Genomic DNA, 27,644 nt, shown 5'->3' on the forward strand with positions numbered 1-27,644 from the left:
TTTTTTTAATTTCTCGACAATTATTGCGAAAATCGCAAAATGATAACGTATTTTTTACTTGCTGTACCTGCACAGGCCGGATGTTGCGATCGGACATTCTAATTCTTCAAATTATAGATATCAGCCATTTTTTGTTTTATATATGTTAAATATATGGGATAATTCGCAAAAATAACTTTCGTACTATATGTATATACACATATATACATACATATATACATACATACATACATCATACATACATTATACATACATACATACATACATACATACATACATACATACATACATACATACATACATACATACATACATACATACATATATATGTATATGTATATATACACACACATACATATTTAGAGATATATACATAAAAACACGATGCACGCTGTGTGTGTAATATTTATATCATTCTAATTATACATGATGATAATAATAAGAATAATAATAATGATAATAATAATTATGCAATGAATGATATATTACAACAAAATATCATCTGTCACAAAAGCATAAAGATAGAAAGTTTCTCTCTCTCTCTCTCCTCGTATACACATATACACTCATTTTCCTACTTTCTTACACTCTCTCGATATTATTTTTTTTTTAACGATAATTATAACATATATTGTACAACACGTTGGAGGAATGTGATGGCATCTCTGATGAGCACCATTCTGATTAGCGACTTTTTTTGTATCAATCTTAATTAGATCTTGGATTATTCCTACAAGAGGAAAAGAAAATAAATACCATCATATTTCTTTATCTCTCTAAGTATAACATTTAAAGAATGAGAATAAATTTATACATATATCATTGATTAACTTAGATAAAAAATAAAAATGTATTGGTTACTTAATTAACAAAAAACAGAGATGCACATATTTTTATATTATATAATATATATTTCTCTTCTTTTTTAGTTTTATATAGATCTTTTTTTACCTAGGTTATATATTGTTATATAATTCGTTCTTTAGTTTTATACTTCCTTCCTTGTTAGATCTAAGTAAAAAAAATTATATTTTTTAATTATGTACAAGAATATAAATAAAGAATGTACAAACTTTTGTAGAGCCCGAGGAGAAAATTATATAATTTTAATATGATGTAATACACACCAACATACACACATACACATACATATACACACAACTATTAAATTATATTTTCATGGATTATTAAATATTAATGAATAATAATAAATCCGAGATATATTTTTTAATTATATTATTGCGCGATGGCACTTTATAAATTAAATTACGACTGTTTATCTTGCGTTTATGCTGTGTATATGTGTGCGTTTATTTATATAATATGTATAAACTTTTCGTCTCTCATATTTATATATTTATACATAAAATTTGTTTTACTATCTTCTTTCCTATGTGGAAAACTAGCCCTATATAACTTCTTATTCTGTATATAACGCAGCAACAATAATAACAATAGATAGGGTGGAGAGATTAAGTCTTTTTCATTTTTATTTCATCTTGTTTTTTGGTCCTGATTTTTTTTAGTTCATCCACTTGCGACAATTGGGCGCACCGCAGGCACATGCAATCTTATGCTGGTCATCTTCGATATCAAACTTGTAATCATACGCTAACTGGAAGAAAAAATAAATAGATAAATATAAAATATCTAAGATAATGGGATTAAAATAAAAAAAAAGATTTAAAGTAAAAGAATTATAGAAATTAGTTTTAAAAGATTTTACCTCTTCGCCACGTGAGATTCTGCGCTTGGCAAAAATAATAATCCTGAGATCGCGCTCAACTTCAACAATTTCAGCGACACAGTTAGGATTGCAAGAATGATTGATGTATCGAGCGAGACCGCCGCACAATGTCGCATCTACCACTCGTTCTTCATCCAATCGAAACATATATATACCACGATTCTGCAAGCAAATAATATTAAATAATAAATTAATGGGAAAATAATTATTCTGTTAATGTAGCAATACATTTCTAAATAATATATACTAATATAAAAAATATATAATATGTAATAAGAATATATAAAATTGCGATTAAGTTTTGACACTCACTCTAGCCTCGTATTGCTTCTCTCTTATCTCCGCCAATTCTGTTCTAATGATCTCCCCTATATATTCAATCACCATCGTATGCTTCTCCAAATCTCTCGCCGCGTACAATCCTAAACCCTGAATTTTCGATCTCGCCAAATAAACATTATTACGCCATTCTTGCTTCATTTTTTTGTACTGCGAGCTTTTAGAGTGTACAAATTGCTTAGAGTATGGGCAGGAAGCCGTCTCGCCGACCGCAGCAGCGGCGGCTACCAATGTCGAAGAAACCCCGCCGCCCATTGCGGCGGCGACGCTACACGTTGACAGACCGAATGGTACCCCGCGTGACGAAAATCCTCCTGTACGTTGCGTATGCGGTCGCTTCCATGGCAATTGGTTTCGTAGGCGCGCTTCCGTTCGCGCGCTTCCGGTCGGATTAATAGCCAGTGGTAACTCCAGCAATGGGTTACGACCGTATTTAAATCTGAAAGGAGAGAAATGCTTTGTTATTATTTCTACCTATATTTAGAAAGATTAATGTTGTTCAAGTTAATAGGAAAGGTTAAAGAATCTGTATCGCATGAAAAAATTGGGGATACTATGAGAATCTAGAACATTTGAAAACATCAAGAAATGTAAAACTGTAATTAAGAGACAACAATTGGAAATACTAATCAATTAGTACAAAAACATTTTAAAGAATTTAGACAATATGTCTGAATTCTGAAAATATGTATTATTCTTCCATTATTTTAAATTTATTATGCACACAAAGTACTTTTGACTGAAAGTATTTTTTTTGTATATTATCATCTTAAATTGGTTCTTTAGAACTTTGATTGTATTTTAAAGCTTCTGAAATTATATTTAAATTATTATATTAAGCATAAGCATAAGCGAAAAATCATAAGTTTTTTTTCTTGCTGCAGTGAGGAACTTTAATAAAATCATAAAAAAATTTTAAAAAAATACACAAAAGATAAATCTCAAAATTATAGTAAACTAAAAATCTTTAAAAATCAAAATAATTAATAAAACAGCTTATATTATAAAGCTATTATATATTATAACAACTTTAAAAACAGTCTATATTATATCAAATTAAGTTAATAAATATTAATAAGTATTATCCTATTCAATAAGTATTATTCTTCTTTCCTATTTTAATAAAGAATTAACTTGAAATTTATAATTCTATAAAAAATTATCTAACTATATGTGATACCGTTCAGTTAATCCAAAAATTATATTCTTACCTGTAATCAGTCAGAGTCTCAATTCCAGGCAAGCTCTCCAATACACGTACTACTGTTGGCTCTGTCAGACCAAATAGATCCTCCCCCGAAACATATCTCGGAAACAATTGAACAGAATTCGTCTTTCTCCTCAATTCTGCAAGCGGCTCTAAAATTCGACTCCAAACAGCTCGTGGAGTAGCATCTCTCAGTTCAACATCCTCCTGATGAGGTTCCTGGATTAGAACGCGAAATTCTGGACGACCAGAAACATCGTGGATCGAACAAACATAGCGACAACGTTTGTTGGGTCTGCGCATGCTCCAATAGAAGCGCACAATTTTGTAGCCCACTGGATAAATGTAGTTCGGCGTATGGAAATTTTGCAGTTGATGAGGAAGTAGTTGGCCGACGCTGAGGAAGATGAGGGAACCCACGCGAAGCAGATGATTATGTTCAGAATGATGCATTACTGCGGCAACTTGACGATTTTCATCGCGATTAACGTAGACGCGACGATAGGCAGATAGCGTAATCAGTTCTTTGTCTTTTTCATTTTTTAGAATGTGTTGGGGACAATACATGGTCTGGAAGAAGATGAAAGATCCTCATCAAAATCAATTTATCATATTCTTTGTTTCTTAGGTTTTTATTTTTTTAAAATCGCGTCATTAATATTTTTTAATATTCTTTTCCTTTCGCGTTTTTAGTACTCTTTAATATTCTTTTCGTATATTATCTTTCTCGCCGATCGTTATATATTTGCCATTTGGTCATGCATGCATAGAATAATCGCGCAAAATAATGTTTTCATAAATGTTTCTTTTTTTTAAGTTTTGATAAAGAGAACTTAGCTTCTATTATATAGTTGCTTATATTAAGAATATTATATAAAAAAGAAAAATGTTGGATATAGAGAAAACCAAAAAAAAGCGCGCACGACACACACACACACACACACGTGTATATATATATATATATATATATATATATATATATATATATATACTCAATTAATACATTTATACATAAGAATAAATACATATTAATTTTTCTAACAATTTCGATTACCTTGTCTTTGTAAAAAACGCAACCATCTTTGACAGCACACATCAGATGATAGCAATTGGTACACCTTGGCTTATAGCACTTAATTGTACCAGCAGGTTTTTCGCAAACGATGCAAATTTGCATGAGATTATTCTGCAATACGTCATCTAGGTGCATGAGTGCGCCACTCTGCACCTCGTATACTACATTAGACCATAATGCGCAATTGAGATGCACCCATTTGTCCACGTCAAAATTGAGTAATCGGGCTGGTCCATCAGCTGTTGCATCGCCTTGACTCTGACAGAATATACAACGACGACTGTCTTCGGCTTTTGCAGGCGCTACCGTAACTCCCATGCGAAACAACATCTAGAAAATTTGTTTTCTGTTTTATATTTTAAAATTTGAATATTTATCAAATATAAAAGACAAAAAAAAGAGAAATAATAAATATTTAAACTATTTAATATGTATAAACTCATATAAAAAAATATTTAAAAAAAAATGGTGTTGGCGAATTATTTACACTTATAAACTTTTACATAATTATTAAATAATTAAATTATAGAATTTTACCTCAATAATTTCTCTATCAGTGGGTTTTTTCAACTTGGTACCAGGTTGTATGATTCCCATCGACCATATTTTATATTTTGAACCTTTCCAGACTTTTGCAGGTGGTTGGGGCTCGGCAGCTTCACTAATCTCTTCAGAAATCAAGTGTTTTTTCGGCCGTTTTTCCTCATTCTCTGCATTTTCTGCATTTTCTAGCTTTTCAGTCTTTATCTTAATCTCAGTTGTTGATTCATTATCAACTTCCATGCTCCCGAGTCTTTCTATACATTGCTGTTGTTGCTTGACAGGAAATTTTTTCAAGCTCTTCAAGTCGTCATCTAATAATTTTGTTTCTGTTTTATGGCATAGATGATCTATTATTGTGGCAGCCTGCAAAGTAATAAAAAAATCTGACATATAACTTAGATATATATTTATTTATGCTAATAATGATATATATTATAATATAAATAATATAAACAATATATAATATAAATAATATATGCTAAACTTATATAATACTCTTATATATTGAAAATTTAAAAATGGATATTATTTTTATCCAAACATATTTTTTAAAATCTTATTTTTATTAATAAATAATGCGGACAAATATTAATATTAAATATATCATATGTATGATAGTAATATTGAATGAATTTTTTAACTATATTGTGTGTAATACAGAACATATATATGTGTGTATATATATATATATATACAGGGTGTCCGAAAATTCGCGCAATACCCTTTAAGGAAAGGTAGAGAGTGTTATTCTGAACAGAAAAGTCCTGTATCATTTTTTTTCTATAACGCTTAATAAAAGAGTTATTATTGATTGAAGTCTGGCCTATCATCGCCGATCTTTAACTGGATGATCAGTGAGCCGCGCGCCTGGTAATGTGCGTGAGCGCTCAGATGTTTATGACGGCTCACCGACGTGTGCCCGGCTGAAGATCGGCGATAATAAGCCAGACTTCACTCAATAATAACTCTTTTATTAAGCGTTATAGAAAAAAATGATACAGGATTTTTCTGTTTAGAATAACACTCTATCTTTCCTTAAAGGGTGTTGCGCGAATTTTCGGACACTCTGCATATATATATATATATATATATATATATATATATATATATTTCTTATATACAAACCTTATCCTGAGTATCGGAGGGTGTTCGAATGAGAGCATATTGCATATAGCAAGACGCCGAACAGAAGCAAAGTTCACCAGGTTCGGCTTCTTCTTTGCTGAAAAACGGCAGATCTGATACTTTCTTTCGGATCGGACTGTCGCCAATCAGGATATCGCAATGACGACAAAACTTTCTCGTACCATTCAGGATACATTGTATATCAACTTCAGCTGAAAAATGAATCGATATATTTAAAATGAAATAATTATATATATATTTTTAGTGTGCAATCACGCGATAATCACACACACACACACACACGCACGCACGCACGCACGCACGCACGCACGCACGCACGCACGCATCGCATCGCACGCACGCATCGCATCGCACGCACGCATCGCACGCACGCACGCACGCACGCATCGCATCGCATCGCATCGCACGCATCGCACGCATCGCATCGCATCGCATCGCACGCATCGCACGCACGCATCGCATCGCACGCACGCATCGCACGCATCGCATCGCATCGCACGCATCGCATCGCATCGCATCGCATCGCACGCACGCACGCATCGCACGCATCGCATCGCATCGCACGCACGCATCGCACGCACGCACGCATCGCATCGCATCGCATCGCACGCATCGCATCGCACGCACGCATCGCATCGCATCGCACGCACGCACGCATCGCACGCATCGCACGCATCGCACGCATCGCACGCACGCACGCATCGCATCGCACGCACGCACGCACGCACGCACGCACGCATCGCACGCATCGCACGCACGCACGCACGCACACACACACACACACACACAAACATACAAACAAAGAATTGTTTTTTTGTATCTATTTATTATTTATTTTATTTAATCCTCTGATTGATATTTATATTTTTTTCCAGAACTATTTCTTTCATAATTTATAATAATTTTGTTTTCATAAAGCAAATTGGAATCGATATTCTCTCATTCGATTCATATAAATTTTATTAATAAATAACTTGTAATGATAATAATCAATCTATTAATTACGTACCACCTTCTTTGCCATCTTTTCCTTTCGTTTTGTACAATCCTAGTTTCTGGCTAGGAGGAGTGGAAGTGCGTTCAATTATTTGATAGCCAGTAGGTGGTGCTATGTTCAAAACATTTGCAAGATCTTTAAGTACACCCAATATATCATCGGCAGCCTGACTATTTAGAGTTAAGGTCACGGTTACGTTTCCGTTTTCTCGTAGAGGTATCGGAGGAGATTTGCCAAGCCTAAAAAGAAATATATATGATGTCATAAATAATAATATTATAAATAATAATAAATAATATGATAATATACACAATGTATGTCTAATAATATTAAAAATAAATAAATATACATACTTGGGCATTCCAAAATTCTCTTTATCTTGCTTAGCTGCTTCTTTTGAATAAGCAGGTTTTAGCCTAATTGGAATTGGTGAGATTAAAGGTATAACGGGTGATACGCGTTTTAGCCAGTCCGCCTCCTCGTCGGATTCTTCCTCAATCAATCGCAATCCGGGAAAATGATGCATAAATTCCGGTATAACACATTCAGGCGAGGATGAACTCACGATGGTATCAGGAGAATCTACCTCACGATTTGTCGACATAGTCTCCTTTTTATCATCAGCTACAAAAAAGAGCATCCTTATTTAACATGTATAAAGTATTTAACATGTATAAAGTATTTAACATATATAAAGTATTTAATATATATATATAGAGTTTAAATATTTTATTCTTTCAATGTATGAAAAATAAATTTATATATATTTTTTTTATTCTATATTAATAAATTTCTATCCTTATTTTAATTTCTTCTTATTCTTATAAATTTCTTAAAACTGAAATATTAACTAATATTAAAATTATTTACGTTTTTTTAATTACATTTATTATTATAAAATATAAATATTTGTAATAAAATAGTTCCTCACAATCATCCAGTTTCAAGGGCGGAAATTCCTGCTCATAGAATCCTCTCTGTGTAGTCGAAGGTTGCTGAGGTGATAGAGGATTTAATTCTCCAAAAGGCTGCGTGTTATAATGATCGGAAATTCCAGGTAAACTAGCTGATCCGTAATTTCCAATCAAATCACCAATTCTCGTGTTATAATCCTTTTGACTTCCAATCTTAGCAAGATCCCCGCATCCAAAAATTGGACACACTCCATAGTTACGACCTAGCAGAGGCTCTAGTACCACCATTGGTTGTAATTGCCGTAATTGTGTCATCAAGTTTTCCACAAACGTCTCATAATCCTCATCGAGGCGGGACACTTTACGAGACCGTTTTTTCTGAGGTGCAGTAACAGCATCTTTCCCCTGGCTCTGTTTTCGTTTCTGCTGATATTGTCTTCTTTTTAACTTCTTGAGATCTGAACAATGTGTAATATAAATATAGATAATAATATATAAATTTATATATAAATATATAAATATACATATAGTAAAAATTTTAATTTTTTTTAAATCCAAAAAAAAAACAATAAATTTTAAGTCTAAAAAATAAGAAAAAAAGTTCACTATAGAAATATATATCTAATAAAGAAAAAAAGTATCAGTTAAAATTTCAACTTTTGCATAAAAAGTCTGGCACAGCTTTATAAAAATCTTAGATACAACAAAAAATGTTTCGGTCTGCTTTAATTATCTGCTCTAAATATTATAAATTTTATAAAAAAATTAAATTTTTTAATATCCTATGCATATGTATATATGTATGTGTTTATTTTACGTTCTATATGAAGAAAATAGAATCTAAACGGACGTTTCGGCCCTTTTTTTTAACCATCTTCAGCAAAACAAATATTAAAACAAATATCTAAAAACAAATATTTTGTATACACAAGTTCACAGTCGCATGTTTTTATCCAATTAGTGGCGATCACAAAAAAGAAATAACTAAATAAAACGCTATGGTCTTGGTCGGTTAAAAATCAATAAATTAATTAATTAAAATTGATGAACGTGGTCGCAAAATAAAAAGAATAAATAAATAAATAGTTAAAAAGTAAAAAGCGGAAACATGGTCACGGATTAAAAAAGTAAATAAATAAATAAATAGTTACAGTAAAAAAGTATATAAATATAAAAATAAAATGATGAATAAATAAAAGGCGAAGATCTCTCACATCATTGTGTAATGTATCGATGTTATCAATAGAATGACTCTTAAATGTTACTCTTCGAATGTTAAATCTAAAATTAGGGTCCAAGATAAGGGTCATGTTAAAATTTTCATACCAATTATACCTATGAATTAAGTAAGATTGTTATATAAAAGAATGATGTGAGAGAATAGCGTTAAACATTAAAATGACAAAATCAAATTTAAAGAGCCAGACACAATGATCCGCATAGAGTAGTAAAACTAAAATTAAAAATGTGTATAGAAATTTAACGAGATAAACGGTGTTTAAAACCCTGATAATGACAAAAAAGAATCGTGAATATAACAAGGTAAAGCGGGAAGATACAATCACAATAAATATCCGGTAAAGAGCAGCGCGGTATTGTAAATATGAAAAAAATACATTATGAATATAACGAACCAAACTATTTGTACATAAATTATAAATATAACACACCTAAATTATTTAAAGCAAATAAATATATAATTATTATAGTTAGATAAATAAAATGAGTAGAGAAGGGCCATCAAGAAAGATGATCCAAAAAAAGGGCCGAAACGTCTGTTGAGATTCTATTTTCTTTATATAGAACATCTTATATTAAATAAACTGTTGGATGTTAAATAAACTCTATAAACCGCGCTTGGCTCTGATTGCCCTTTTTCAGAATTTAATTTAGTTAGTTGTAATTTAATTAGTTGATCTTGAGAACCTTATGTGCACATTTGTCTTTATAATATAACTTTTTCGACTAAAAAAAGTTTGGATTAGTCTAGAAACAATAATAAAAAATTTTCACAAATTTACAATTTAAAAAATTAAGGCTCTCAAATGAAAATCACAAATTTTAAATAATCGCGGGCCAGTAAGAATCAGATTCATTTTTCCATGAAACTGACGCACTACCATCCGCATCTGCGATTATTTAAAATTTATGATTTTCACAAACTTATTTGTCCTTTAAAAAACTTAGATGTTAAACATTGATAAATCTTACTCACCAGTTTTATCGTCTATTGCGCTATCTATGAATTCCTCTTTGGCAGTAAGAAAATCTTTGGTATCAGTTTGCAAGTGACTGGTTGGTGTCGTACTAGTAGCGGTTAAAACTTCTTCAAGCCCAAGCTCTTTCTTCACCTCGACCAAAGGCACTATGTTGGAACTCGACGGAGCTGTAGGACCAGTAACGCCCTGTGATAGCCCCGCAATATTTCCGTGGCTGTGAGGCACTTGTTGAACAGATTGTTGATGAACGGAGGAAGTCGAAGAAGAAACTTGTTGAGCCACTATTGGCTTTTGCGCGACTTGAATTTGATTTTGAACCTGTTGAACTTGGGTTTGAGGTCCAGATATATTACTAGAATTATTAGTCAGCGGTTGAACATTCTTCGAAGTCATTCCAGAAGTCAATGGTTTATTCTGTAAATTAACTTTTGAAATGGAAACGGCAACACGTTGTGTCTGTTGAGTCTGAGATTCTTCATCAATGCTAGTCTCCGGGTTTCCTTGACCAGAAGATTCTTGCTGATTCGTAGAAATGCCTGGAGACATCCTGGTCGTTGTTATTGTCGAAGAAACTGTCTGTTGCTTTACTGAAGAGTTTACTGAAGAATTTGCTGAAGAATTTCCCAAAGAACTTCCCGAAGAAGTAGAAACTGATTTTATTGCTTGCTGCTTTAAACTTTCACTTTGTCCTCTTTGTTGAGACACTATTGGAATCGAGGTAGATGATGGAGGAGAAGATTTAGGTTCTTCCTTAATTGGTGAACTTTGAATCTTCAAATGTGATACCGAATGTGACAAGAAGGAAGTTTCTCTCGTAAGAACTTGTTTATTTATTATTGGTTTTGGTGTTGGTGTCTCGTTTAACAATTGAGGAAGCAGAGATGGCGGTGTAGGTAAAACTGGCCGGGCTAATTGAGCCTCCAACGAAGGAACTATTGGTAAACTGGGTCCTTGCGACGATCCTGAAGTTGTAGCACCAACCGTATTTTGTAATAGTTGTTTTAGTAATACATTTTGGGAATCCTCCAACCTCAAAGAATTAGAATTCTTGCTAGGATCTATTTCTCTCTTCTCTTGTACTTTGGACTCTTCAGGATCCTTTATCAAAGTCGTAGATTGATTTTCAAGGTCGTTATTTTTATTATCAATGGGTAAAAGGCCAGGAGATTTATACTGACCTTGATTAGAAGTCAAAAGGTGGTTTGGAGCTTGTGATAAGGTCGTTTGAAGGATGCTAGGAGTACCAGAGATTCCGCTAGAAGTCGCTAACGGTGGTATAATAGTCCTAACACACTGCATTGAATTAGTGACGGCTGAATTGGTATTTACTTGTATTCGAGTGGGTGTAGAGCATCCTGAACTGACCTGGAGAATCGCCTGAAGATTTTGTGAGCGTTGTATCGAAGTCGATGGCAAAACGGAATTAAAAAAATTGACAGATTGGGTTGATACCGTGTTATTACGACTATGACCAGCAACTGAAGGCTTTAAAGAAGTAGTATCGGCCAGCATAGCATTCAACATAGCATTCGAAGTGATAGAGATTGTAGTTGTAACAGTTTTGGTGGTTATTATTGTGGAAGTAGTGCTGGAAATATTAGAAACTGTTGTAGTCTGGATAGTTGTAGCTGAACAAGTTACCCTGAAAACTTGTTCGCCATTGCTAATCTTCGTAACCGCAGTAACAATTCCGCCTGATTCTTTTATTGCTTCCTTTAAAGTCAAATCTGTATCTTTGATAGCATTAATCGAATTAGTTTGAGAACGATTTTGATCTAATCTTGCCAAGTTCGAAACTCCACTTTGACTATTATTTGATGAATTTAAGGTTGATAGGGTGTTAGAAGCAGATAAAACGCTTCCAGATTTGTCTGAAGACACCATGGTGACTACTCCAGTTTGATTCACCGTATTCTGATTGCTTTGCAAAGACGAAAGCAATGTTCTTAACTGATGAGACACGTTGGCTACGTTGGAAGTCAACTCAGTTGGTTTTGAAAGTGGCGATAGATGAGGAACCGTCGTCGTACTTTTCTGTAATTGCGCCACGGTGCTAACTACTAAAGTAGGAGCTTGAGTCGTCGTTGGAGGACTCTTCTTCATTTCAGAATTTTGATTTTTTACTTGATTTTTAACTTCAATTGAAGAAAGTTGATCATTTTCAAGGTTTTCTTGTTCTACATCGATCAACGAGTCTTGGAGAATATTCAATGGCAAAGTATCGAGCGGAGTTGGCATCTGATAGATAAGACTCGATTTCAGCTCGCCACTGTTTGCCATTTCTGGTTTCGATGAGATGATATTGTGCAACATATCTAAAATATCATCAGAAGATTCTTCCATCAAAGTCTTTTCTCCACTCAAACAATGCTGAAGAAATGGTTTGGAATTTTCTTCTTCGGTACACAGTGCTTCCTGATGATTCTTATCATTCGAAAGAATATTTTTGTCATTACCAGTAGTTTCTTCAATGTTTTTTTCAGTTTCTTTCAATTTGTTGGCTTTTTGCATGTCAGAACTTGATAAAATCTGTTCTTTGTCGTTCTCTATCAATTCAGAATCGTTTTCCAAGATGTTGACAAGCGATAAATCATCGGTGACAGGTGACATTCTTTTGAAAGTCGTTGGAGTGTCATTTTTATTTTCGGTATTTTCTGCAGGATTGTGAATAGCTTCTAGCATGCTCTCCAGTTCATCTGTAGTATTTAGCGGATCAGACTTCTTTTCTTCAGCAATTAATCCTGAAGAATTACTCTCGTTTTTTATTTTACCAAGCATTTCCTCCTTTTCTTTCTTCATTTCATTTTCCTGACCTTCCATTTGTTTTTCTTTATTTTTCAAAATACTCTCTTTTCTCGATAAATCTGGGATCGACATTTTCGGAGTCAACAGTGTAACAGAAGTTGGTTGCACACTTAGTACTAATTTCGTAGGATTATTCTGAGACTCCGTTTTGTTCATCGGTAAATCCGAAGAAGTTACTGAAGGCTTTCCTGAAGATAATATTTTCGATGTTTCCCTGGCAGAGAATACCCCGACTTTTACATCCAATTTATTTTTCTGAGGGTTGGAGACTATAGCTGTTTGACTAAGTTTTGCAGCAATCTTCGCGTCCGCTACAATGCTTGCCATCGTCGATGATAATGTGAAACCTTTCTGATTGCTAAAGGAACTTGAAGAAACTTCTTTCAAGTCAAATTGATCTATCGTTTTCGCTTCTGTCGCAATTGGCTGAATTGAAATCTGGTTTAGTTGAGAATCGGAGCTAATAGAAGCTAGAATTGTATTCGAATTTGAAGAAATTGCAGTATTTATTAAAGAAATAGCTGAGTTTGAAAATGTTACTGTATTAATACTTGTTGGATGTATAGTTGAAGATAAAATTTTATTATAAGAAGTTTTATCTGAAAAAACAAAGTTCGTGGGACTCTTGTTTTGTTTCAACTTGTTTTGATCATCTATCGAGCCTTCATTAATTGTGTTCTCTTTAGAAACATCAGTTTGTATGTTGGAATCAATTTTCTCATTATCTTCGTCGCCTGATCCTTTGGAAAGATTATCTTCGGGAGATTTTGTTGTAGGATCAATGATAACTACTTCAGATTCATTTACTAAAGACACCATAAGCTCTTGATCAATAGATTGATCCAAATAAGAACTCGGAGAAGGATCTACTCGCAGTTCCTCTTGATCCGGAGAATCCGGAGTATCAGTAACGGCGACTAACTTTTTTCCAGCTTGCAAAGTCCTCACTATATCAAGCCTAAGACTTTTTTTGTTTCTCAAATGAGACGGAATTAAGTCTTCATCACTTAAAATCGGTTCTTCTGATTGTGATTCAGGATTTTCAATCTCCAGTATTTGCACTAGATCGTGACTTTGACCAGCGTCATTCACTAAAGCGTGGCAAAGTGAATCGTTGCTATCAGCAGAGAGATCTACCACCATTCCAGGTTCAAAGAGGACATATTCTTCTTGCATATCTCCTTCTAGACTTCCTGAAATAACATCAACTAGTTCCGAGTCACCAAACTGTTCAATGACAGTAATATCATCACTATCCCGCTGAGCTGCGGAGCTCAAAGTTACCTCGGTGTTTACTATCGTTTTATCATCATCATAATCTGTCGTATCTGGAAGCTGTTCCAATTTTACTCCAGGACTTCCCAAACATTCATTGTCTAAGTTTGAAGAGATCAAAGAAGAGTTTTGACCAGTCGATTTCACTTCTAAGGTCGTCGGCGAAGCTTGTGGCGGAGTGTGCGAGTCATCGTCAAAGTCATTGTAATCAGCGCAAACTAGTGAACCAATCTTGACGGTTTTTCGATTCAAAGAAATGTTTGTTTTCTCTTCTACAAGCTGTTCTCTTTTCGCCTGAGATATTTCTGATTCTTTGCTGCCTTTACTGCTCTCTGCTTTGCTTGACCACATCGGCGATCCACCCCTTAAACCTAATTTAAAGTATCCAAATCTTCCAAAATTGGAAAATTGCATTAATTTTGCTAACTTAGTGTGATTTTTATTATTATTATTATTATTATTATTATTATTATTATTATTATTATTATTAGTAGTAGTAGTAGTATTTTCTAATGAGAAAATTTGTTGCTGATCACCTGGCGAACCGCCTCTCAATCCTAATTTAAAATATCCTGACTTTCCATAATTAGGAAAAGGTATTGGATTTAGAGGATTATTGGAGTTTCCTCCACCTCTAGCAGAATTTTCTACTAAAGAAGATGATTCCTGAAGAATTTGCAGAGAAACTTGATCATTTGAATTTGCAGGTAAATTAGTACTTTGTTGGACAAAATTATGAGGTGTATGAGGTGTTCTTGGTGTTCCAGGATTTTCTACGCTTTGTGGTCTATCTGGCATAGCCGGACTACTTCCGGTAGATTGTCTTCGTTGCATCTGCATAGGAGATCCGGCTACCATAGGACTTCTAGGCATCATAGGTGAGCTAGGTGGCTGATTTGTTGCTGAAGAATGATGATGACCACCGTGAAGCATCGGCGAAATTCTATTCATCGGACTGGGAGGTTGGGAAATCGGATTCAGTTGCTGCTGAAGCATTGGAGACCCCATCGTCACCTGCTGAACCATAGGTGAACTTGGAGGTTGACCATAACTTTGTTGGAGTTGTTGATGAAGCTGTGGACTTGGGGAACTAGCTGGCTGAGATACCATTGGTGAATTAGGCGGCTTTTGTTGCTGTTGCTGCTGCATCTGCAAAAACTGCTGTCGTTGCTGTTGTTGAAGAATATGTTGTCTTTGCTGAACCATTTGAAGTGATCTTTGACCTATAGAATTCTGTCCTTCTTGAGGAATATTTTGAGAAACGTTCTCATGTTGCTGTTGCTGCAGCAGTTGCTGACGTTGCTGAGTTATTTGAAGCGATCTTTGAGCAATAGAAGTCTGTCCTTCTTGAGAAATAGCTTCATGTTGCTGTTGATGAAGAATTTGCTGCCGTTGTTGAGCCAATTGTAATGATCTTTGAGCAATAGAATTTTGTCCCTCTTGAGAAATAATCTGAGAAACACTCTCATGTTGTTGTTGAATAATTTGTTGTCGTTGCTGAGCCATTTGCAGTGATCTCTGAGTAATAGTGCTTTGTCCATCTTGAGGAACATCTTCATGTTGCTGTTGAATTTGTTGTTGTTGAAGAATTTGTTGTTGTTGTTGAAGAACTTGTTGTCGTTGCTGCGCTATTTGCAAATTTCTTTGAGTAACAACACTCTGTCCATCTTGAGAAATGTTCTCGTGTTGTTGAAGAACCTGTTGACGTTGCTGTGTCATTTGTAATGTTCTTTGAACAATGTTTTGTCCATCTTGAGAAATATTCTGTGTAATCCCTTCATGCTGCTGTTGTTGAAGAATTTGTCGTTGTTGCACAATTTGCAAATTCCTTTGAACACCAACATTTTGTATATCGTGGGAAGCATCTTCCTGTTGCTGCTGCTGAAGAATTTGTTGTCGTTGCTGAACCATTTGCAATGTTCTTTGCCCAATAGAATTTTGTCCTTCCGGAGAAATACCTTGAGAAATTATTTCGTGTTGTTGGGCAATTTGTTGTTGCTGGAGAATCTGCTGTCGTTGCTGTGTCAAATGTAAATTTCTTTGAGTAACAACATTCTGTCCCTCTTGAGTAATAATATCAGTCTGTTGCTGAAGAACTTGTCGTTGCTGTTGTTGTGAAACCATTTGTAACGATCTTTGATTAATAGAATTCTGTCCTTCCTGAATACCTTCAGTTTGTTGAAGAATTTGCTGTCTTTGCTGAGTCATTTGCATCGATCTTTGTGCAATAATATTCTGTCCATCCTGAGAAATACCTTCTTGCTGTTGGATAATTTGATGTCGAGCCATTTGTAAATTTCTTTGAGCAACAACATTCTGTCCTTCTTGAGAAACATCATTTGATTGCTGTTGTTGAAGGATCTGCCTCTGTTGAGCAATCTGCAAATTTCTTTGAGTAACAATATTCTGTCCATCCTGAGAAATATCACTCTGTTGTTGTTGTTGAAGAATTTGTTGTCGAGAAACACTTTCATGTTGCTGTTGCTGAGTAAAAATCTGTTGCCGCTGCAATGTTCCTCGCGCAATGGTGCTTTGTCCCTGATCCTGAGCAACGCTATCGTGTTGTTGTTGAATAATTTGTTGCCTCTGCAACAATTGCTGATGCTGCTGATTTAGCAATTGTTGCTGCCCTGGTTGGGGACTGTAAACAATGCCTCCTCTTCTTTGTGTCCCCTCCGGTGGCCTGACAAATCTCTGAGCTAAATTATGAACTCTCACATTCTGATCAGTTATCATTTGTTGTTGATTTCGCGTCTCTAGTGTAAAGGCACCAGGAGAAGTTGCTAATCTTCCATTAATAATAGCTCTGTGTTGTGGTGATGTCATCCGCGTAGTATTAGGATTGCATAAACCTGGAGAAGGCATTGGTCCAGGGCTAAAGGGACTTTCGTCACCTTGAGAATGAGGAGTGCCAATTCTTGGTGACTGTTGCTGGACATTGTGAGGTGACATTGTCCCTAGATTTGTTGACTGAGAATTACCTGGACTATGCTGAAGCAACGGTGTACCTGGACTGTGTTGAATAAGCGATGGAGTCGCCGGTGAATGTTGAATCATGTTAGGACCAGGACTTTGAGAAACTAAAGCTGCTGGAGAATGCATCGGGGAATGTTGAGAAGGTGACATCAATGGAGAACAGGGTTCGTTTGATTGAGAATGAGTCTGTCGTTGCTGTTGTTTGCTCTGATATTCCTGGATCAGCATGTTATGTTGACGGCCTTGTTTACGCGAGGTATCCAAATATTTTTGTAAAGTAGCTAGTTCACTGGAAACCCGTTGTAGCTCGGCAGCATCCGTCTCTGTCAGCTCATTACCTGATTTTCGAAGTTGGCGTTGCTTACTATTAAGAGACTGGAAAAGAAGTAGATAAAAAGTTACATAAAAGACTGAAAAGAAAATAGATAAAAAGCGGTTCGTTTTATATGTAATATTATTTTATATGTAATAAAAAATAAGATAAACAAGTTAAGAAATACAAATCACATCAAAACTTATAAAAAAAAATTTATTTATTATTATATAAAAAAACTTTATATTATATTTTATAGACATTTTTATAAATTAATTCATTTAATTTATAATTATAAAAAATGTTTTTTATTTAGTTTAATTATATTTATTACTTAATTTTAATATAAAAACTACTAATTAATTTTTATTTACCTTTCTTGTTTTGCGGAGTTTTTGAATTTCTCCTTCATAATAATGTAATTGTTGTTTTAACACTTGATCTTGATGATTAAGCCATTGATCATATTGCAAATGCATTTGTCGATCTTGATCAGTAACTATATTTTCTGGTGGAGTTGGTGGTGCTGGTATTTGAGGAATGTTGAACATAGCTACCCTCGCTAAATTAATAAATAATGCATTTTCACAACAGACTAAGAATGTTACAGTTTATTTAAAGAAAATCTCATATGTTTATGATGCCTTCTCATTAGAGATAAAAAATATCAAATAATATATCCATAATCAAATTTTTTTTAGATGAAGCAATATTTGTTTTATACACATAAAATTTATCATCAAAGATAAAATATAAAATTCTCCTACAAACTCTAATAAAATTCTAATAAAAATTAGCAAGTTAAAGTTAATATAAAAATTAATTTTAATAAATATTAATTCTATTAAATTAAAACAATATAATGTGCTTGTGTGCTAACTTATTTTTTTATTATTAATGTTATTTTAATTTTTTTATAAATAATAATTCAATGCAGAAATAATGACTCAATTGAAAAACAAATAATAGAAGATTACTAACGTTCAGGCGGAGTCTGTGTAGCGATCGGCTGTCTCGCTCCCACCTGTGCCGCTGTCAGCTTTGCCGTCCCATCAGCAGCCACACCACTCTGCTGCCAATTGGTATCAGATGCGGAAGATGTTTGTCTTGCTATGCAAGGCGGTCTGACTACTGGCACTATACTCTGAGGCGGTGACGTAGTGCCCAAAACATCAGCTTTTAACTTTTCAAAATCACTATCGCTCAAAAGACCACTTCCGGTGGTTTCAGTTTGTTGTTGTTGTTGTTGCTGCTGCTGTTTTTCTTGTTCTCGTTTCTCCTGCTCCAGCAACTCCTCTAGCAACAACGGCTGCTCCTGTGAACACGACTGCTGACAGTCAAAGTCGATTTCGAATATAAGGGATGCTACTTTGGAACTCAGAAGTTAAGATTGCAATAGATCCAATAAAATGAAATATCAAATTGTATAGTAAACTAAATATATATATATATATATATATATATATATATATATATATATATATGTACATATTATATATATGTACATATATAAAAAGTTAAGTGCAATGTGTGTAAGAAAGAATACATAGATAAAATATAATTTTATGTTGGATTATAAATTGGGGTTTACATATGATAATATTTCTAACAGCAAAATTTTTATTTATTTTCTATTATATATAAATATGAAAAAAATTTATGATTTAATTAGTAATACAAATAAATGTATAAATACATATGTGTAATAAATAAATAAATAAATTTACACACACATACACGCACGCACGCACGCACGCACGCACGCACGCACGCACGCACGCACGCACGCACGCACGCACGCACGCACGCACGCACGCACGCACGCACACACACACATATATATATATATAATTTATTTATTTATTTATTCACGTGAGTGCCCGCGCACATGCATGCAGAACGGTTTTAACACATTTAATAACGTAAAAATCATAAAAGAAGCGATATATTCTGAATCATATTACTTTGAAATAAAAATAAGTATAATTAAGCAAAATTTTTGATAAAACACATTCTTTTATTTAATGTTAATAAAATTAATATCATGCAATATACATGCAAACATATTTAAAAGTGCATTAAAATTTATACTAAAATAAATATAAATAAGGGAATAAAAAGATGTTAATGAATTTCAACTTATAATTTTTTTTTTGAGTTAATTAGTATCATATAACCAAATATTTAATGTTTAAATGAGTCTCTTTTGATATTAGATATAATGCTGCTGTATATTAAAATATATACAATTATATATGTATGTATACATATATATAATGCTGCAATTTTAATAGCTAATATATATATATATATATATATATATATATATATATATCATATTTTATAATAAATTAAACAAAACTAAATAAGATGTTCTTCTCTATATGTTAATTAATTAATTTATTGTTCTATTTTAAGCATTATTTTGTTCTATAATATAAGTAAAGTATTTAATATAAATATTTAATCAAATATTATACATTTATTTCATCTATATTATAAAAAATGTTTGTTTTAGCAAAAAATATATTCTCGCTTATAAAGAATAGAAATTAAGAGTACTTTTATCTGCATATAAAAAATAAATCCTTCACATTGCTAAAATATCTCAAAGGCTAAAGGTTGTTTATTTTTTTAGATTTATTTATTCTTTTTTAATGTTAAAAATGACCCGAATCTTGCTCACCTGCAAAAGCAAGGGTCTTCGGTGAGGGTGTGGCACCACAGGGCCCATCGGCGGGCCCGCCACCGGCACCTGCTGTCCCGTTATATGGACTGGGGGCCGTGTCATACCTCGCCCATTACCACCACCACCTGGGCACAGCCCCATCTAAACACATGCACCAACACCAAATGCATATTGCAAACTTGCACACCCAGGCCAAAAACACCAGCCAATATTCTTATCACAACCCTTTCAGTACCATTTGAATACTTTTAAGATCTATACTAAAATTGCTCTCGCGACAATCCATTAGATTACAAAAAAAAACATTAAAATAAAATTTTTATTAATATATATACAAACATACACATAAACAGAGTGTCACATCAATTATGATCACCTCCTTTTATCTTTTAAGAGAGATAGATCGTAACAAATATATATCATTTTAAATGGTTCAAACTGAATTCTATTGTGAGCATAGTGGTTGCTCATCATTTAATTTGATATATATATATATGTTATTTGTTACGATCTATCTCTTTTAGTTTAAAAGATAAAAGAGGGTGGCTACTTTTGATGGACTTAATCCGGTATAAGATGAAGAAGTATCTCCGTTTGAAAAATGTTCGATTTAAAAATAACTATTCTGAGTGTTTCTATACACATAAATCAATTGAAAACATTTCTCTTTCCATTTATGACAGTTGTTATGAAAGAATATAAGAATATATATGAAAGAATATTGTTATAAATATAAAAAAGATATTTGTTGTAGACTTACTATTACTTACAGATTTACGACTTGCTTGCTCAAAAAATAAAAAAATAATTCGCCATCTTCTAATTGAGAAAAAATATTTTGTAACGAAAAAACATAATTATATATATTTGTAACTTAAAATATATGTTCTTGGCACTGAAAGTGTTAGATATTATTTAGCTATACCTACAATCACAACAAATTTTAATATTTTAATTTCGCTTTTTGATCAAATCATTGCGAGATAAAATGTATTATTCCATTATAAAATAATTTTATTGTTAAAAAAATAAATAGATATATATATATATATATATATATATATATATATATATATGTATTATCTAATGTAAAAATATATAATAATTAAATAATCTATTTTTGTACTTTATTCTCCAGTTTTAATAATCTTTTAATTTATTTTATTATAAATTATACGTCTCTCTCTTAAAAAAAAATTCTCGTATTTTATGTACCTCTATAAAAATATTCATTAAATAAAATTAATATTATTAAATTAATTTTTTTTTACTTTAAATTATACAATATAAATAATTATCGTTATCAGTGTAATATATTATTTACTTTGAATTCCAAATTCAATATATATGAATATTTTTTAACGTGCATAATTTGCAAAAATACATAATCTTAAAGTTACTGCTTAGTAAATTGTGCAACATTACTTCGCGTATATTTCGAAAAACTGCATCCGCGCAAAATATTTTTGAAATAAATTTAGCAAACCTGTAAAATATTGACTGACACAAATATTATACATGCAATCATGAAGCATATTATATGTATTAATACACCTTGCAAACCGTGTTATACAATTAAATAAATGTCATCAACAATGTTTTATTATAACATTAAATCATCAACGTTAACACCGTTATCAAAATTATCAATATTTTATTTCATTTACTTACAAATTTCTATGTTTTCAATTTCGTAAATTATTATTATTCTTTCTATATGTATATGTATATACATGTGTGTGTGTTGTGTACGTGTTTATGTACGCACACGCGACTAGCGCGTAAAACATGCGTATATGTATGCATTCTAAATGTGTGTGAAAAAAGTAAATTGTAATTTCGTTTCTCTCTTTTTCTCTCTTTTTAGATCTTGTAAAAAGTTTTTCGTAAATTATAAATATTTAATTATCTTTAATTTATTAAAGTATAATATAATAATAATAATAGTAATAATAACAATAATAATAATAATAATAATAATAATAATAATAAAATTTTAGATTTTTAAATTTTAAATTTAATAAAAAGATTTATAAATTTAATTCTTTTTAATTCATATATTTTTAAACTTTTTATTTCGATTTATTCTAATTTAATTTTTTTATATAATATTAAATATAATCGTAATTTTTTATATAATATTAAATATTAAAGCATATTTAAAAAAAAAGCATAATTATAATGTAAAGGTTTACATTACCTGTATTGGTCCTGGATATGGAGGCGGTGGTCCAGGATACGGAGGAGGCGGCGGTGGCGGCGGTGGCGGAGCAAGCGGCATTCGAGTACCGACCATGTGATTTACGGCGACTAGTCTATTTGGCACTCCTGCTACTCGCATGCCCAATCGTTGTTGCTGCGAGACTATGATAAAAGAGATACATTTATTATATAAATATTATAATATATAATAAATTTATTATATATTATTAATATATATATATATATATATATATATTAATATATATTAATATATATATATATATATATATATATATATATATATATATATTATAATATAATAAATTTATAATTATTATAAAATAAAATTCAATGTCGTTTTATATAAAAATAATACGCGTGCACACACGTGCACATACATATTTATGTAAACAATTTTAATGATTATATATATACATATATATATATATATATTTAAATATATTTTTAAAGCAATTCGTATAGCATCACTATAAATAAAGTAATTTGAAAAATTTCTGTAAAATATGTTTTTTCTATGCATAAGATAATGTATGTTCTAAAATAAGTAATCAGATAACATATTTCAGTGTTACACACACAATGTTTTCCATTTACCTTGTATATGCGCTTGGGAGATCCTCTGCTGATGTCCAGGAAAGTTTGACGGATAACTCACAGTTACTGTATTCGTGGAAGTCACCACTCCTACGGCTCCGTCCGGCGACAGCAATTTCGTTCCCGGTGGCATCGGCCGACCCATCGCTGCCGCTTGTTGCACGTGCTGATGCATCTGTTGCTGCACCACTTGCGCCTGTATTGCTTGCGATGTCGCTTGCGATGACGTTATTGTCGGCACATTGGAATTTTCTGTCAAAGCTAAACTTGTTGGACAAGAATCGGTAGGTATTTCAGAGGATGGAGCAGTTATTTCCTGTTTCTGATCATCGTCCTTAGTTTCCTTTTTTTGCTTCTCATCCTTGGAATCAACTTCAACTTGTTCGAGATCTAGATCAAGAATGTTAGTCTTCTCCCCGCCCGCAATCGTGTCTAATTCAGGATCAGCATATTCTAGTATGTTAAAATCTGCTCCCATTTCGGCTAAAAATAAATTTTTTTTATTTCAGTTTTTTTTTTATATTATGAAGTCATATAACATTTTTAAATTTTATAATTTGATTTGTATAACAATTTCTTTTTATAATGCTATAGTAATAACATTTTGATTCTATTTTACTATAAGATTTTTATTTTATAACATATGATTTACCGAGAAGTTCATCATCATCATCAGCTAAATCTCCCAATATTGCACTGACACCCTCGACCTCAACCATTGGTCCAGCTCCTTCCTGCTCTAACTTCTCCAGTTCGGCTGTGACGTTGTCGGGAATCTCGGACGCTTCCGAAGTAGTCACTCCCGCAGTGTCGCTTATCGTTGTAGGAAGAGGTGTTTGGACCGGAACAGCACTCAACATGCGAATACTTTGATTCAAATTGTCTTGTGTTGTCCGTGCAATGCGCTGGTTCAGATTCTGCGCTTGATTTACGTCTAAACAATTTTTGTTAAAATCCATAACTTGTAAAAATTTTAAATATTAGAAATTTGAGCATTTTAGCATTATATAAAACACTAAAACTCAAAATCGGTAAAAGATTAAATTTAATAGAAAAGAGATAATTAGAATTGTAATTCAAAACCATTAAACTTTCATCGAAAATGATGTTTTCACATTTATTAAACTTATAGAACTTATGAAAAAATATTCTATATTTGTGAAATAAGTAATGCTGGTATAACAAATACTATATATTTAAAAAGATTTTTAATTTCGAATTAAAAAATTCTGAATTTATTGTCTTAAAAATCATGAGAAAAAAAAATCCTATCTCTTTCTCTCTCTTTTTTTTAATCAATCTATACTAAAGTAAAATAAATATTAAATTAATAAAATAAAATAAAAGTAAATTAAATCTTATAAATTTGCTTCATTTAACATATTAAAAGATATATTTTTCTCTTTTAATTTACCTGTAAATTGTCTCTGTTGCTGTAAAATATCATAGGGCTCGGGTATGGTATTTCTTACTGTTGGCATTCGTGTTTGTAAGTTTTGATTTTCTTGGAAATGCTGCTGAGATATATTGGTGGTAGTTACTTGGGGCCTATTTTGTAACATCATCTTAGTACGATGATCCATTGAACTCTGAATATTCCCTGCTACAGGATGTCGTGGGTTTATTCCTAGATTCATATATCATATATGAAAATTTCATATAAAAATCAAGGACTTTATATAAAACATTAATGATAAAATAGATTAACTTTCTTTATAATTTTTAAAATTGTATATAAAAATATAAATATTACACAAAAATAATATATAAATATTGCATAAAAAAAATTTGTTATGCATACATACATACATACATACATACATACATACATACATACATACATACATACATACATACATACATATATATATATAATATTATAAATTATTATAATCTTTATGTACTAAAAAGGGGCTAAATAAAATATTGGTAACCAACATTACCAATGGAATTTCTAATTAAAACGTTCGGTTGAATAGGCAATCTGGGTCTGATAATACTCGGTGGAAGTGGGTGTCTGAATGTGCCTTCGCCAGTGTTGCTCGGTATTTGAGAATGTTGCTGAAGTGGCACATGATTCGCTTCGAAGTGTTGTTGGTTGTTCTCCGAATTATTCTGACCATCTGAATTACAAAAATAATTAAAATGTAAAAATGTAAAAATTTAATTTTAATTAAGTTTCAGAAAGCTGCTATGTCATATGTATTTTCCCTTTCTTTATTCTTAATATGACTTGTATATTATTAAATTTTTCGTACTATTAATAATATGTAAAAATAATAATATATATATATTATTAGATATTATATTATTAAATATAATGTATCTTTATATATTATTAAGATATTATATTTGATTATAAAATTATAACATTAAATACCTTGACTCCAATTAGTGCCTACTCCCTCAATCTTCTTACTAAATTGTTGCCTTTGTAATAAATCCCTTAGCTGCCTATTCACTTCCGGTTGCTGTCCAAAAGTTACCTCTTGATCCTGAGGTGTCCGAGTCTCAGAACTCCTTGGTGACGGATAGCCAGACGCGGTGGAGGCAGACGCGGTGGGAGTAGCGGGTGGTTGGCTGTAAGGATCGGGAGTTCGCGATGTTGCAGGAGGAGGGGGAGCATAAACAGGGGGTCGCGGTGGATTAAATATGGGAGCGCGAGGTGTACCTGGCGTTTGAGGCGATGAATAGGGAGATGCGGGGGTCGAGACATTGCCTTCGAAGCGCTGGAAATGGGATTCCTGAGAGGACGCAGGAGACTGAGGAAAATCATGGGGCGATTGAGGCGCCTGCGGCGAAAATGGAGATGGTGGCTGAGGAAATCCCGGACGCACCCCTCGGCAAGGAGGAGCTTGCACGGGGAGACGTACCATGGATTGATGATGGGGAGACTGAGGTGTAAGACTACGTGGAGCCTTAAGTGAGGGCGTAGCAAAAGTGCTGCGGGAACTTTGAGAAGGTGAGGCTAAAGAGGTCAGTTGGCTCGTATCCTGCAATAAAATTTTAAAATTTATATTAATTGATATTAGTAATTCATGGAATAAAAATCTATAATATATACATTAATATATAAGTATATCTTAGCGAAAAGAGATTAAACATATTATATTTACTTGTGCTGTGGAAACTTGTAACTGTGTTGTCAATCCAGAAGTAATATCACCACTCAGTTGAGGTGTATTTTCTTCGCTGATCTGTCTATGTACTCTGGCAATTGCTTTTAACAGAAAAAAAATAAAGAATTTAGAAATTCATTCAGAAAAATTTCCTAATTTTTGTATGTTATATTCGTTTAGTTCGCAATTTAATTAATAAATTAATTTTTGTGTTTTTATCCATAAAAATCATGTAATAAAATCATATAAATTTTTTTGTTCTCTTTATTCGCTTGAATTTAATTTAATTTTTTATAAATTTTTGCTGTAAACATATATAGGATACTTTTTATGATAAAACACGATATATTCAGATTTGCTGTATACGAATTTAATATAACGGGTATACCATGCACGCGTTGTTCAATTATAACTTGCTGTTGTATTTGCGCTTGTTGCTGACGTAAAGCTTGCAGTTGTTTCCATTGTCTCTCTTGCTCAGCCTCTCTGCTGGACCGATCTCTGTTCGAAAGTCTGTCCTGTTCCTGTCAAAGATCAACTCAATATAACTTTCAAATCATTATTATAAAGATTATTATATTTAAGCCTTTTCTTATAATAACTATAATAATACTTTTTATTAAAACTATATGCTGATTACTGATACTTGAATCAATGAAAAAATATAGCAAAATTAGAACTACTATTAAAATTATTAATTTTATTACTTTCATTAAAAATTTTTCTTTAATTAATAAATTCTACTGTAAACCACACATTATTATTATAACTTGTTATATATTGTATTATCATATTTTGTTAAATATTAATATTTATAAATTTAATTTAAATTTAATAAACACACATATTCTCAAAAGATTTATAAAAATATTTTTACAATTATAATTTAAAACGCGTTTGTATATGACATAAAATTTTACATATAAACTGCTATCTAAGTTATCAACAAATCAAATAATCTTAGAATATAATAATCTTTTTTTTTGCATAAATCATTATTAAAGATGAAACAAAAATTACAATAAGTCAATAAGAAATGTTTATATATTTTATGGTAATCGGCCAAAAATCTAAAAAGAAAAAAAAAGCTTTGAAAATAGTTAATAACAACATTTAAATATTTATTTTCTATATAATCTTATAATTTCTATATAATCTCATAATTTCTATTATATAAGTGTCTCAAAAAAATTACTAAATATTCTTCTAATAACAGATCTTTTTATCCAACTTGAAATCGATTTTTTTGCTTAGCAGAAATATTTTTAAAAATTTATTATTTTAAGTTTTCTTTCAATTTTTTTTACACACATACATCATAAATCTTTATAACTAAAGTTCAATTTAAAATTCTATTAAAATATAAGCTCCATCTGATATTGATTGTGAAGTATATAGTTAATTTTTTAACAAGTCACAAAGTTAAATTTGCAAAAAACTCTTCTTTATCAATTGCATATAAC

General features: G+C 32.0%; 1 protein-coding gene across 8 annotated transcripts in view; it reads right to left on the reverse strand.

Moving 5' to 3' along the window:
• Positions 1 to 890: 890 nt before the first annotated feature.
• The window catches only part of LOC126850663 (histone-lysine N-methyltransferase 2C-like), a 42,893-nt gene continuing 16,139 nt past the window's right edge, over positions 891 to 27,644 (reverse strand). For 4 of the 8 annotated variants that reach the window (XM_050593880.1, XM_050593886.1, XM_050593885.1 and 1 more), the window contains 22 exons: positions 26,570 to 26,705; positions 26,179 to 26,282; positions 25,443 to 26,055; positions 25,006 to 25,185; positions 24,477 to 24,689; positions 23,715 to 23,996; positions 23,063 to 23,545; positions 22,446 to 22,609; positions 20,243 to 20,386; positions 18,538 to 18,886; positions 17,931 to 18,118; positions 10,184 to 17,618; positions 7,986 to 8,426; positions 7,408 to 7,678; positions 7,067 to 7,293; positions 6,037 to 6,248; positions 4,906 to 5,274; positions 4,348 to 4,698; positions 3,298 to 3,863; positions 2,060 to 2,525; positions 1,727 to 1,909; positions 891 to 1,615 (listed from right to left, as the gene is read on the reverse strand). In XM_050593880.1, coding sequence (XP_050449837.1) covers positions 1,523 to 1,615; positions 1,727 to 1,909; positions 2,060 to 2,525; positions 3,298 to 3,863; positions 4,348 to 4,698; positions 4,906 to 5,274; positions 6,037 to 6,248; positions 7,067 to 7,293; positions 7,408 to 7,678; positions 7,986 to 8,426; positions 10,184 to 17,618; positions 17,931 to 18,118; positions 18,538 to 18,886; positions 20,243 to 20,386; positions 22,446 to 22,609; positions 23,063 to 23,545; positions 23,715 to 23,996; positions 24,477 to 24,689; positions 25,006 to 25,185; positions 25,443 to 26,055; positions 26,179 to 26,282; positions 26,570 to 26,705 — 13,470 coding nt within the window. In that variant the 3' untranslated portion in view covers positions 891 to 1,522. The remainder of the gene's footprint in view (positions 1,616 to 1,726; positions 1,910 to 2,059; positions 2,526 to 3,297; positions 3,864 to 4,347; positions 4,699 to 4,905; positions 5,275 to 6,036; positions 6,249 to 7,066; positions 7,294 to 7,407; positions 7,679 to 7,985; positions 8,427 to 10,183; positions 17,619 to 17,930; positions 18,119 to 18,537; positions 18,887 to 20,242; positions 20,387 to 22,445; positions 22,610 to 23,062; positions 23,546 to 23,714; positions 23,997 to 24,476; positions 24,690 to 25,005; positions 25,186 to 25,442; positions 26,056 to 26,178; positions 26,283 to 26,569; positions 26,706 to 27,644) is intronic. The other 4 variants (XM_050593879.1, XM_050593884.1, XM_050593883.1 and 1 more) reach the window with 4 other exon arrangements.

This window comes from Cataglyphis hispanica, chromosome 6 (genome assembly GCF_021464435.1).
Source record: "Cataglyphis hispanica isolate Lineage 1 chromosome 6, ULB_Chis1_1.0, whole genome shotgun sequence".
NCBI lineage: Eukaryota > Metazoa > Arthropoda > Insecta > Hymenoptera > Formicidae > Cataglyphis > Cataglyphis hispanica.